Genomic DNA, 12609 nt, shown 5'->3' on the forward strand with positions numbered 1-12609 from the left:
CTTAGGGGAGCCTAAAGTTCAAGAGGAAGTGCTGCCCTGTGATTCCAAAGCAGACTAGTAGGAAGACTCCAATTACAAATTAAAACTAAATTTGTAAAGAAGCCAAGAATGAAATATAGGGTAAAAATGGAGAATGTGCTAGGTTCCATTGGATTCAAACATGCCAGTTCTATTTCAGGATGTTTACAGGGAGTCCACAGACTTCAACTTTAATTAGGTCATAAAGCAGAAAATGAAAACATTTCATTAAACAGGAAGATGAATGCAATGTCATTTTTCCTCCAGATCAGTGACATTTATTTTTGGAGTTGAATAAAAAGAAAAGTTAAGATGAAATTTCACATTCAACAGATAATCTCAAGCAGAGAGAATCCAAATGTGGAGATTTAAGCAAGGTGCAAATGTTCCTATGGGAGATAGTGGTGTTTACACCAGTCTTACTTTCAGTATCTCAGCTCCACCAGAAGTGAAGTCGCTGTCCATATGTTTTACAGAATCTTGGCTACCAGGCAGCCTGAATTCTGGCAATTCAGTAGTGGACTTACATAGGGTTCTACAAAGATCTACAAGTTTCTTGGAGAAGAGAGAAGACAGATCTATGGCTAGATCTTGACCTGATCTAGAACAGGAGACTATGAAATTCTGGTGCCATCTCAGGTTTAAAAAAAAAAAAAAAAAAGTTCTTAAAAGGAAGGACACTTCTGGGCAAAAGATTCTTTCTTCTGGAAAGAGCTGCAAAACACAGCTATACCTATGAAGTTGGGCCCAGGAGAAAGCTCTCAGTTGGTTGAATCTCCAGTAGCCACTGGAAGCTCTAATATTTGAAAGACTTCCTGATTCTTTTGTGATATGACTGAACTGTCTGTGCTCTGCAAGATCCTCCCGCCCAGTTTTCTTAAGGATGGAGAACCTGTCAGAGGTACATCATCTGATGGAGCCACAACTGGATGACAATAATAACTGAGGTGCCTGCGACCAGTTTTCCTTTAGATGTATATTTGAGAGGTCCCTGAGTGGACGAAAACTTGTCAAGTGTCTTGGAGAGGTTAATTGGTGCTTAAGTCCCTAGATTCAACCTTCAGAAGTCTTTTGGGTAACATGACCAACATGTCAGTTTCTTCACTAACATCAGATGAGGTCTAATTTTCACTCCTTTTATGTGGGTTTCCTCACTAGTGTTGCTCCTTGATTCTCATAGTAAACTTCTCTTTTCACCCACACGTGCAAGCAGAGATGAAGATCTTACAGCAAAGGAAAAGATCACAACCCCAAGAGATTCTCTGGGAGGTGAGCCTGCAAAGCAAGAAAACTGAAAAACAGAAAATCTAACAAGACCAAAAAGTTTTATGGATATTGTAAGTGTGAGAACTCTAAAACATTGAGATTGGTTTTCAGGGAAGCTGCATTCTGAAAGAAATAGACAAGAGAGAAATGAAAAAATATCGGCTTCTAGTTGCTTAAAAAATTGAATTGGGGCTGGTACCACAGGCAACATTCTGCTCCTGGCTGAGACAGTCCGCAGGTCCTCAGAATTAAAACTGAGGCTGGAGAAGAGTATACTTAAAGACTGTATTGGACTTAAAAGAAGAGCCATTTTTATGGATTTCCCTGTGCTGGGAAATCAGGCTTCCATATAAATCCAACTGCTGCCCACAGGAAGAATCCCCTTGCACTGAATGCCCACTGGCTCCAGGCATTGCTCTGGTGTCTGTAGAAGCCAGACAATCATACCTGAGAGAAGAATTTGGGCCTGAAGGTCAGAGCTTTTAATTTCAGAGTAGAAACTGTAGCCACTCAGGTTGCAAAAGAGTCCCTAGATACCAGTGCTGTGTATTCATTCAGGCTGTGGGTCAACAGCTCAGTGTGTCAAACTTTTGTTCCCAATAGTGGACAGCCTGAGAGAGACACCTGTGATCTGACTCCACACATACCTCCACTGAGGGTCTGGGGGGACTTCAGCAGCTCTAGGAGAGACATCTGATGTCTAAGCCTTCAAGTCCATGCTCATCACCCTCAGAACCTCTGGAGGGTGAGTAATCTCATCCCAATGCCAGCACTGGAGATAGATCAGCTGAATTCTCATGTCAGGGTGCCAGTCCCTATGCAGTGACTATGAAAGGAGCCCAGGGCATGAGTTCAGATTCAGACCTCTAACACACAGATGTCTAAAAGTAGATTAGAAGGAATCTCACCCTGAAGAAACAGTTGCAATGTGCTGTCACTTTTAAACCTAAAACTGAGGGTCTGACTGTGCTAGTGTTACAAAAGGGGGACGAGGAGAAAGGGAGGTCTGAAGACAAGTTCACCATGTCAACTCAGCCTGCCAGCATAGCTGGTTACTCCTTGCCTGCAGACTGCATTCTCAATAGCCAGAAGGCAGGCACAGTGGCTTCGGTCAGGGGGCATTCCTGCTTTAAGGCCATATTTTGGAGCTATGATTGCACAACCCTCTAGTTACATCAGAGTTACAACACAGTTACAAGATCTAAGCCCCGTAAACTAGCAGAGGATATGATCGTGGCTGTATACCTCACCTTCTCTGGCATTCAATGTCCATGATTACCATCATATATACACTGCACCAATATATTAACTATATCTGTGCCAAGACATAGACATATGCAGTGCTTGATGTGAAAAATATTTTAGTAAGATGATTTAATGGTTCACAACTCGTGGAGATAATTCCCTATATTCTCATCTACCAGAGTAGTCCACTGTTTTATGCAGCATTTGCAGACAACCGCTGTCCATTTTGTTCACTGACATTAATTCTCCTTCAGTCTAAATTAAAAATGCTTTAAATGTTTTTTAAATGTCTCTCAGTTATATTTTACAGTCTCTGTAGAGTAAACTCTTTCATCTCACAGGTTATTTAAAGCCTGGACAACATTATCTTCCAATCCTAATCCACCAGACAATTCTTCTTGGGTGGATAGAGGAATGTACAGAGACCCAGTGAGGTCATTGGCATTTCATAGAGGCACAAGGGATCAAGCCAGGCTTAAGACAGCATCAGAACAGGTTTTCCTTTCAACTATTTTAATCTCACTGAATCTGAAGTTCTTTTCTTTGGCATTTCTCCTTCCTTCTTCTGTTGGGTTTTCTTTTTTTATGAATGTGGGAAAGCCTTCTGTCATACTCTAGTAAAACAGACCTATGCTAAAGAGAATAAACGCCTTAAGTTCCTCTATAAGACTCTGCCCATTCTTACTGGATATGTGATTAGCATGGGCCAATGTCTCAAAGGCCCATAACTGTGTTGCTGCAGCTTAGCAGGTTACTGCCTGTCAGATGACTGATGGTAACCAACTGTGTACGCACACTTAGCCACCGCAGTGCAAAATAAAATGTGTTGGCTTAGATGTTGTTATGAGTCTTGCTGAGAAACAGACCATCACGGTGGCTTAAACTAATGCAGGCTTAGCATTAAAGTAGGCTTAAAGAGCTGACACAGTCAGGTACCACAGCTCTGCTCAGTTGTACCTTGCTAGGCCAGAGCAATGTTGTCTGTTTGCACTGTGCATCCATTTCCTCAGATAAGTAGCTGTTTTAGCATGCTTCACATTTTTGCTCCAGTATCTCAACACATTTCCTATTATATATGCATTATAATACAAGCAAAGTAAAATGTAAACTCCTTATATGCAGATAGGAATGAACCACTGAGATTCTTGCTTGAATTCTGCTCATGCAAATTCCTGCCAAAGTGAAATGCTATTCACCCAAATAAGGGCTGAGTTGGGACAGACTGGGAGGTCTCCAAGCTAGCTGAATAATACAGTTCCCAGTGAGTTCCTCTGTACCAATCTGTGAGAAAATGGCAGCAGTATGAGCACAGCTGGGGGGGGGGAACAAACAAACAAACAAACAAAAGCCCTCTTTAACATTTCCTCTTCTTTTTCAAGCAGTAGGGTATATGCCTAGAATATCTGACAGTAGCCACCAGTCATATGATTGTAACAGCAACACAGAGAAACTTCCCATGTGAGAAAAACAATCTAAGTACATCTGGTTTTTGTCCTCATAATCATAGTAGTCTAGCAGGCATTTCTGGTAATCAGAGAAAAACAAACTTCCAGTGCTACTTGCGAAATAGACAGTGAGATCCTGAACCCCCAGAGTTTTACCTGAGCAAGGTCTGAGCAGATACAGAGTAAAGATTTAGACAGGTGAGATATGAAGTGACTCCTAGAAGACATACAAAATCTGGCACGATGCTGGGAAGAATGCAACCATCTCTGCCTCTGGCCAATATTCAGCAAAATATCTGCCATATCCTTTCAGAACAGCATCTTAAATTTAATTCACTTTGAAGAGACTCACCCTCAGCCCCTGGATATACCTGCTGACAGTCATATTGTGCTATTTAACATTTATGTTCCACAACCCAGAAGTGCCAGTCTAGGCCTGAAAACCTAAAACTACCCAAAATGCATTTAATACAACACCAGGGTAGCTGTCATTATTCACTATTTAGGTACCTGTTAAACACTGACAATGTTCTTGAAACATGAATCAGGACAGAGCTATTTTATTTCCCACGGAAATAACTGAAACTGATTTAATCTGTTTCAGCTTTTGACCGGTCAGAACCCATATGGGATGAAGCAGACAGTGAATCATAAAGACAGCAGCAACTTCTAATTATCAATTAAAGACACAATCCAGACTCAAGGGAAGTGCCTTTCCTATTTGGAAGAAAGGGAAGCCCAGTGCATTTTTTTTCTGCAATGTTGCTGTTACAAATGTTACCCAACTGTGACTTGAAAGTGAAAACAGCCATAAACAGATATGAATCATCTTAAATGATTTTTATCCAAGTTCAGACAGGTAACCTGGATTCTTAAGCTGTATTACCTTACTATCCTGTGGTTAAAGCAGTAATTGAGGTAAGAAGACACGCATATGTTTGTTTTAAAGCTGATGTTGTTCCTCTACCATATGAATATAATTTAAACAAACCTCATTCCCATAGAAAGCTGAATTCTGCAGGCTGGAGAAAAAGCACATGATATTTACTCTTGCCATTAATGTTCTGACAAATGCTCTTGTGACAAAAACCCCCCCCTCATTTTCACCCTTCTTTTGGTTTTGCAGCATGGTAGTGATAATGTTTGGGCCTTTTGGACACTACCTCACAAGACGCACTGCAAATCAGCTTCAACTGAGTGGTGCAGTGCATGTTGAGCCTCCCACAGCTGTGTGCAGCAGGTGCCCATGACACCATGGGGTACAGAATGGAAAGGAAACCCTTTAAATCAGGTTAAGAGATCAAAACCTAACATTTTGTTTTGTCATTTTAAAAAGAAGCTCATTTGGAAGTTTTAGTCTGAAAGAATAAATCAACTGGGATTTCAACTTTTGAAGACAATTTGGAACAAAAGCCAACGTAAAAACATCAGGCTTTCCCAAAGGGCTCCCAAAACCCATTTGCATCTTGTCCATATATTCCGCAGAAGCAAATTTAACAGCACTTGCCAGCTATTAGCACATAATAACAAGACTCCTGCTATTGCCAGTTCTGGGTACTGCAGGATTTAAAGAGAGGTAGGAGAGGGGGTACTGGCATACACAGAGATCTCATGGTGGGGGGGGGAGGGGGCTTTCTCCTTGGGTTCCCACTAATCAAAGGCTCTTTATGCAACATTTGTGGTGGTTCAAGTGACCAGCATGGAGGCAGGGTGCACACAGATGATCACTGTGGCTGATCTCCCCTGCTGTAACTGTGCGCAGAGTGCTGTGCCTTGTTTCAGGTCAGTCCTTACCTGCACAAGGATCCGCCTGATACTGGGACCCTATGTGAATATAGACCTGGCAAAAATTATTTCCCTTGAGGGAAGTTCTCCTACAAGCAAGGCATCTCTGAAGACCTAAAGCCCCTGGGAACTGGGAACTAGACACTAGAAAGAACTAAATGCAGGGGCTCTGGTGGTATGTAGATCCACTGATTAAGAGGTTAACGGACTGGTCACTGAAGTTAGGTGCAACTCCATATGGATGGCTGTCCTACTTCCCCAGGAGAGATAGGAACACTTCTATGTCTTGGAGGGATACAATCTGAGATGCCCAACCAGGAGATTTTGCCTGTGTCCTCCAGGGCAATGAGGGGAGGGAGGCCCTGAGATAGTGGCAGTCTCCAGAAGGATCTCTGGGGTTCCACACATGCACCACATGCCCTGTCCCGGCCCCCAGGAGTGATCCAGGATTTGACTCCAAGCTAGCCTCCAAAAATTTCACTTGTACAGCTTGGCTTAGCTTCTGGAAATAGGAACACAATCACACCTCAGAAGAAATTTCATCACAGCCCTAGCTGTGATTCCCCAGTTGGTACAGAGACACTCACTCATCCCCTGTGCAAGAGTCAGAGGAAAACTGCAAATCTCTTGGATTGCACAACATAGTCCATCTTGAGAAAGTAAAGCTAGTAGATACAGCTTATTATACAGGCTGTTCTCACACAGCCCACCACTTAACCTTGTGCCTTATTTGTATTTTGCATGAAAAGAGCAAGAAACATTGTGTTCAATTGCAAAGGAAAGCAGAACCCATTCTAACAGATGGGGCGATAACAAGAGCCCTAATTCTCCTCTTGGCAACTCACAGCTCCTCTTAAGGCCAAGCAGAGCTGGGAGCGCACAAGACAGGAACCAGGCTCTTGGAGAACAGAAGAACCTGCTTTAAGGACATCACACAGAGCTACAACAACCGGGGAAAGAGAGAAGTAGAAAGAGACATACTGGAGAAGCTGACCATTGCGAAATGCTGACACCGGTCTCCTGTGAATTCGATCGGACACCTACCGGAAGAAAGAAAACCAGAAAGAGAGAAACAAGATAGCAAAATGACATCCAAACAGACTGAACTGAGGCCCCTTCTGATCCCTTCCATGACGCCTATCCATCTGCTTTCAGCCTGCGCCCTTACCTGTGTCCCTAAGCCCTAGCCCAAAGCTGACACCAAGAGCCATCCCTGACTAGACCACTCTACATCCAACGCTGTGCCCAGGAGGTTTTAAGTAGTGTGGTGCATTTTTTGTCTTCAAACATACTTTGCTTAGGATCTGGCATGTACAATCGCAAGGGCAGTTTCTCCAAACATCTCTGTCCGAAGAATCCATTTGGACATCTGGAGGGGGAAAAGGGGAGAAATCACAGAACAAGTCTGGCACCATTCTTGAGGCTGAGGTCAGAAATTAAAAGTGCATTGTGATGAATGGAAAAAATAAAGGTTTCACACGCATATTTACTCTGTGCTTTGTTTTAACCAGGCACCTGTAATGTTATCATTCTAGCTTTATTTTTTGCCTGGGTCTTCAAGCAGCCAGCCAAACCCCTCCTTTCTTTCTCTGCCTACCTCCTTCCTTCTCACCTGCTAGAAGCACCAGGTGACAGAAAGATCGAGATGAGCTGGATGCTACCTTCAGAGACTCTCCTTGGAGTCACTATCTAGACAGACGGGCAAGAAGCACCGCAGGGTGGTGAGCAGCTGCTGAGGCGACAGTGAGCAGTTGTGTATGGCAAGCTTCTTAAAGTTATTATCCCTAGAATGACCCACAGGATGTTCCAGGGAAACTGTTGTATCGCTGTTAGAGAGAAGCATGTGCAGGAAGTCTCTGTGTTAACAGAGAGAAACAGACAGAGAAGAAAGCTGAATTGAAACAAGTCTCCCACACTACACAGCTGCTAGGCTCTCATGGCCTATCCCATTTACAGTTATTTTGGCAGTTGGGATGTGCCAGCTCATCGGGTACCAGTTATATGTGAGTATGATGCTGTTGTGACAGGGATTGTGCCTTGGGGGTCAGGACCACAAGGTATGTGCAGCTCATGAGTAAGCTCCAGAGACCAGCTCCCAAACTGTGCCTGACTCATGGAGCTCAGGGGCATGGACAAAAGTACACAGGGAAGCTGCTGAATCCCACAAACCTGCACTCACTCGTGCAGCACCGGTCCAGGAAGAGTGCATGGTTTCATCTGCATGTTCTACATTCTGATTCATTGCAGATGCAGATGAAGTTCAAAAAGTTAGAGTTGGGCATTCAGCTGTGAACAGTGAAATCATTCTCCCCAAAATGCTGATGTCTCTCCCTCCCTTTCCATCCTTTCTCCTGGTTTCCCTGGATAATTCCTCAAAGTTATACCTCTTTCTTCAAGTCCTGGCTCTACCTGCCTTTCCTGCAACTGCATCCCTCACAACAGACCTCTCTCTCTCTCTCTCTCTCTCTCTCTCCTTGAGTTTAATAGAGTTTTACCATAACAGCCAGAGTTTTAACATCTGTTTTCCAACTTCCCAGGGCAAGCTGAACTAAAAGCTCTGTATTTCATACACATCAGATCTTCCTTGCTCTCTGCCATCCAAGATGACTCTGTCCCAATTCCTCATCTAGGCTGAGGTCAGTCTGACCCCACAGTGTTTGGTAGGTTCCAGATGGTAAATAAAGTAGAGATTGAAAGATACTTCAGCAAAAAGGACATGGACTGGAGGCCTGAGCTCGAGGTCGATGGCTTAGGTACTGCTGACCCACATTGAAAGACAGCAAACAGCCAGAGCAGCCTCGGTACAGTGTCAGTCAACTAATCCCAACCTGCGCGTACAGCTGGGTGAAGCAGGGCATGTCCAGGTCCTATGCATTCACTACCAACCCTGTGTGGGCAGCTCTTGTGCTACTCTCACAGCACGAACAGCATGCTGAGGTTACGGAATTGTGCAGTGGAGCAGCTACCTCCTGGGGTAACCCTGACATCTGTGTAATCTCAGCAAGAACAACTTGGCTCCTACTGGTCAATGGTCATGCTGCCTTTTAGACAGACTCCATGAATTCTGTGCACTTTAACACCTCCTACACATGCATTTTTATTTGCAGTGGCTGCATTCTTAGTGCAAAACTGACACATTCCTGTCTCCCAAAGTGTATGCTAATGCCTGCTCTCAGTCTACGGACATACAGTAAGAGAAGGAGAAAGTGATGGTTTTGAACTCTGCAATGTTTAATATGATCAAATCTGTGCAGTTCAAAAGCATGCTGGCAGATTAATCTGTACTGCTGCTCAAGGGCTGTGGCAGCACTTGTTGCTCTTGTCAGATTTATGTTTAGATGGCATGTTATGGATATGCAACTTCCATGGCAGCATAAAAAGTCAAAAAGAGAGCCGAATTCCTGCTTCTCTCTACTTGCTTAAGGGAACACTGGCAGGGTTTCTAGCAACTGGTTAGTTGCTTTGAGGAGGAGAGATAGAAATCAGAGCAGAAATCTTCCCAGCTCATTATGGCTGGAACAGACACTGATCTGGGCTACAGATGCACCTCCGAATCCAGCATGATCCCAGAAGCGGTAGAGGTAGTCAATAAAAGGCTGCATGATCTCTCCATCCTATCTCTTACACTTTCTACTTCATTCCCTCTACAGCTTCAACCCTGTCTCTGTCCATGTCCATCTTTTCCCTAAGGAACACATTTTCCAGCTCTCCAAGGCAGGGTGCCTCATATCCAGGGGACATTACACCTGCTGTCCCTTTCACAGAAGAAAGTTTTGAAGGACCTGCATAACTGAAGTGGTTTTAGCACTTAGTTTCTTGCTGTTTTTCACTGAGGCTTTGGTAGGTCTGCACTGAACAAAGAAGCTGGTGCACAAACACCGTCACTGCACACAACCAACCTTGCTTTTTGTGCTACACAAGCATCCATTTTCTGGGATCTACACTGACTCCTTCATGTGGGAATGTGCTGGGTTATTTTCACACCGCAACCTGCTCAGAGAGAGCTTGATGGCATGGCTCTGCATAATGCTTCATTGCACTTTCTAGTCTTACACTTAGGTTCCTCAGGGTCCAAGCCACTTTTGAAACTGGAAATTTGACACCCTGGTCATGCAAATAGCTTTGAAACATTCACTCTCTTTTCTAACTCTTGGATATTCGTTCTGGGGCACAGCAAAGAGACACATACCAGTAATGTCATGTTAATGCCAGGGTCCCTAGCCATCCACCAAGGAAAGCCCAACAAAAGGGTTACCATCAGACATGTGGCCTGCAGACCTTCTCTGTAATGAAGCAGAGGAAACTGGGGCTGGGAAATGGAGTGAAGAAAAATGCCCCTGTTGGCAATCAAAGAGAACAAGCTTGAAGCAGCTGGGACAGCCCTGGGGAAGCATGACTTTGAAAAAAAAAAACATTAGAAGATTGCACTGAAATTTGAACAACTTGAAAAAAACACCCAAAGCAAAAGGTGTCTTTCCAACCCATTTTGAAGTTCATCCATCACCACCGATAAAGTCATGCCTACTTATGAACTTATTAATAGCATCTTCAAGGGCATCCAGTTTAGCTTGCAATATGCCACCCATTTGTCTGGGATCTGAGATTTCAGTTCACATGTGTTTTGTGAGCATACCAAAGGACCTCAAGGGTCCTGCTGCATGAAGCAAATGTCCTACCCACCTAAGAAAAGGGATGCTTTGTCTAAAATGAGCTAAATCTGTCTCAGGCACACATCTGCAGGATGAGGGCCAAGGCTGGAACTTGAATGTGACTGCAGCTGCATACCATTAAGGAAAGACTGAAAACTGTGAGGTGGTGAAGAGAAACAAAAGTCAGAGAAAGAAGTTGTTCAGAAATGAAAAATAAAAACAGAAAAGTGTCAAAGAAGCTTCGATGCCGTGACAGCTACCCTATAGCCCATCCTCAGATCTCTGCAGTCAGCCTAGTGTGCAAAGGGAGAAGAGCTTTCTAGACTGAAGGCAGCAAGTAACAGTCTTTCCTGTGTTTAGGACAGCTCAGCCTTTTCATCTTTAGTTACTAGTGAACCAGCATTGGGAAAAGTGACAGCAAAGAACATGAACACCTTCTGTGACCTCCCAAGCAAGCATATAAGCTGACAAGACACCCTGCTTGTTAAGCACTCACATGCAGAAGGCCTGGTTTGTGAGTCCACTGAGAAGCCATGTATGCCATTTTGGTTCCCTTAGGCTCTGATTTCTAGCAAGCAAGGCTGCTGGCAGCAATAGCAACCAAGAGGCCTTTGAAAGCATGCAGTGTTCATGGCTCATTATTTCAGCTCTCTCCCAGTCTTAGCCTGGTGAAGAGCATTTGTTATTGCTATGTCTCCAGATGTGACTTCTAGAAAATACATTACCAATGTGCTTGACACACAAGTCTCCCATTTTGGACAGGAAAAGCAGATGGAAAGCAGTCCTTCCACATGCAGAATCTGCAACCTGTGGTAAGGGCTTGTGGGCAGGACTTTTTCAGTGGCCAGGCATGTGGCCTGAGGGACATAGCTGACAGTTAAGGCTTGCTAAGGCTATCATGAATCAGGAGGTGGTCTTTGATCATGATGTCCATTTTACTGTATATCTGATCCTAACCCAAATGGCTTTGACTGACTGTCCCAGCCAAACAGAGTCCCTCCCTTTGAAAGCTCTTATAGGGCCTGCAGGGCAGGTGGACTGTTCCCACAAATATCTATGGATTCCCAGGTTCACTTGCTGACCTCATATAGGCCCAACATGGTTCTCCTCAAAGGCTAAGAGAAGTGGGCAAAGCTGTGTCTGCATGGACAGTCCTAGGGAAGCACTAGGCTGCACCAAGCTTTTGAAAATTGCACCTTGTCCATTCCCTAGACTATGAGAAGAATACCCAAACCCGCCCTTGTTTGACTCCATCCCTCTGTGCCTAACCAGGTGCATGAAAATTAAAAAAAAAAGATAATTTTTCATTTGCCACACATGAAAATTTGCTACTTGCAAATGCCACCGATCAAACTGGTCAGTGATTTTTCTATCAAACCTTTTATTGATGGAAAATGTTTGACTCATTCATTTTTGACCAATTTCTTGAGCCTTTTTTTCCCCCACATTTCAAAAATGTCCATAAAGTTCTGCTCTTAGGCTCAGCATGAACTGCAGTTAAATATTCACATGGTTAAAAAAAAATGCAGTGAGATGATCAGCCAAATAAAGCATCTCAAAAACTACAGACTAAAATGATTTGAATGTCCTATTTCTGTGTTGTTTGCAGAGCACTTATTTATAAAAATAGAGAAACTTTGACTTCTTGTCCTGAATCAGGGCAGAGTAATAGTAAGTATTAATTATTCTTTGTTATTATTCATTAATGGCATTATTATTATATTCTTGCTGGAAGGAAAACTTTTTCTGCCCAGCTGTTGAGCTAAATCTTGCAAGGGCTGGCACATTTCCTTTGCTCCCTCAGATCTTAATTAAACTATGCCAAATTTGATAGCTCTCATAATGTAATCCATGCTAAAGAAGAATGTAAAAGAGCAGGTGCTTCAATATAGCAGGCTAAGAATCTGTAGCAGAAAGACACAATGCACTGAAAGAAGCAAAAGAAGAAATGTTTCAGGCATGTTGCTTATTTGTGCAAAGGGTTGAAAAAGAAGACTGTTCTGTCATTGTCCCCTGGCCAGTCCCAGACGATCAGGTACTGGAGAGCCACAACAGGTTGGACTCCACAAAACTGCTGGTGGGAAGAAAAGAAAGCAACTAGAATAAATGCAGAGGCCTTATTCAGGGCAGCTAATCAAGGAACATTCTCTACACAGTGGAGTCCAACCTGCAGGGAGATCCACTTTCTAGGCTCAGTGAAG

At 43.6% G+C, this 12609-nt stretch overlaps 1 protein-coding gene across 1 annotated transcript in view; it reads right to left on the reverse strand.

The window, feature by feature from the left end:
• Nucleotides 1-12609, reverse strand: part of NRG2 (neuregulin 2) — a 171777-nt gene that overhangs the window by 19116 nt on the left and 140052 nt on the right. The window contains exon 6 of the mRNA XM_067304702.1: nucleotides 6741-6799. Coding sequence (XP_067160803.1) covers nucleotides 6741-6799 — 59 coding nt within the window. The remainder of the gene's footprint in view (nucleotides 1-6740; nucleotides 6800-12609) is intronic.

The sequence above is a fragment of the Apteryx mantelli genome, chromosome 14 (genome assembly GCF_036417845.1).
Source record: "Apteryx mantelli isolate bAptMan1 chromosome 14, bAptMan1.hap1, whole genome shotgun sequence".
NCBI classification, from domain to species: domain Eukaryota; kingdom Metazoa; phylum Chordata; class Aves; order Apterygiformes; family Apterygidae; genus Apteryx; species Apteryx mantelli.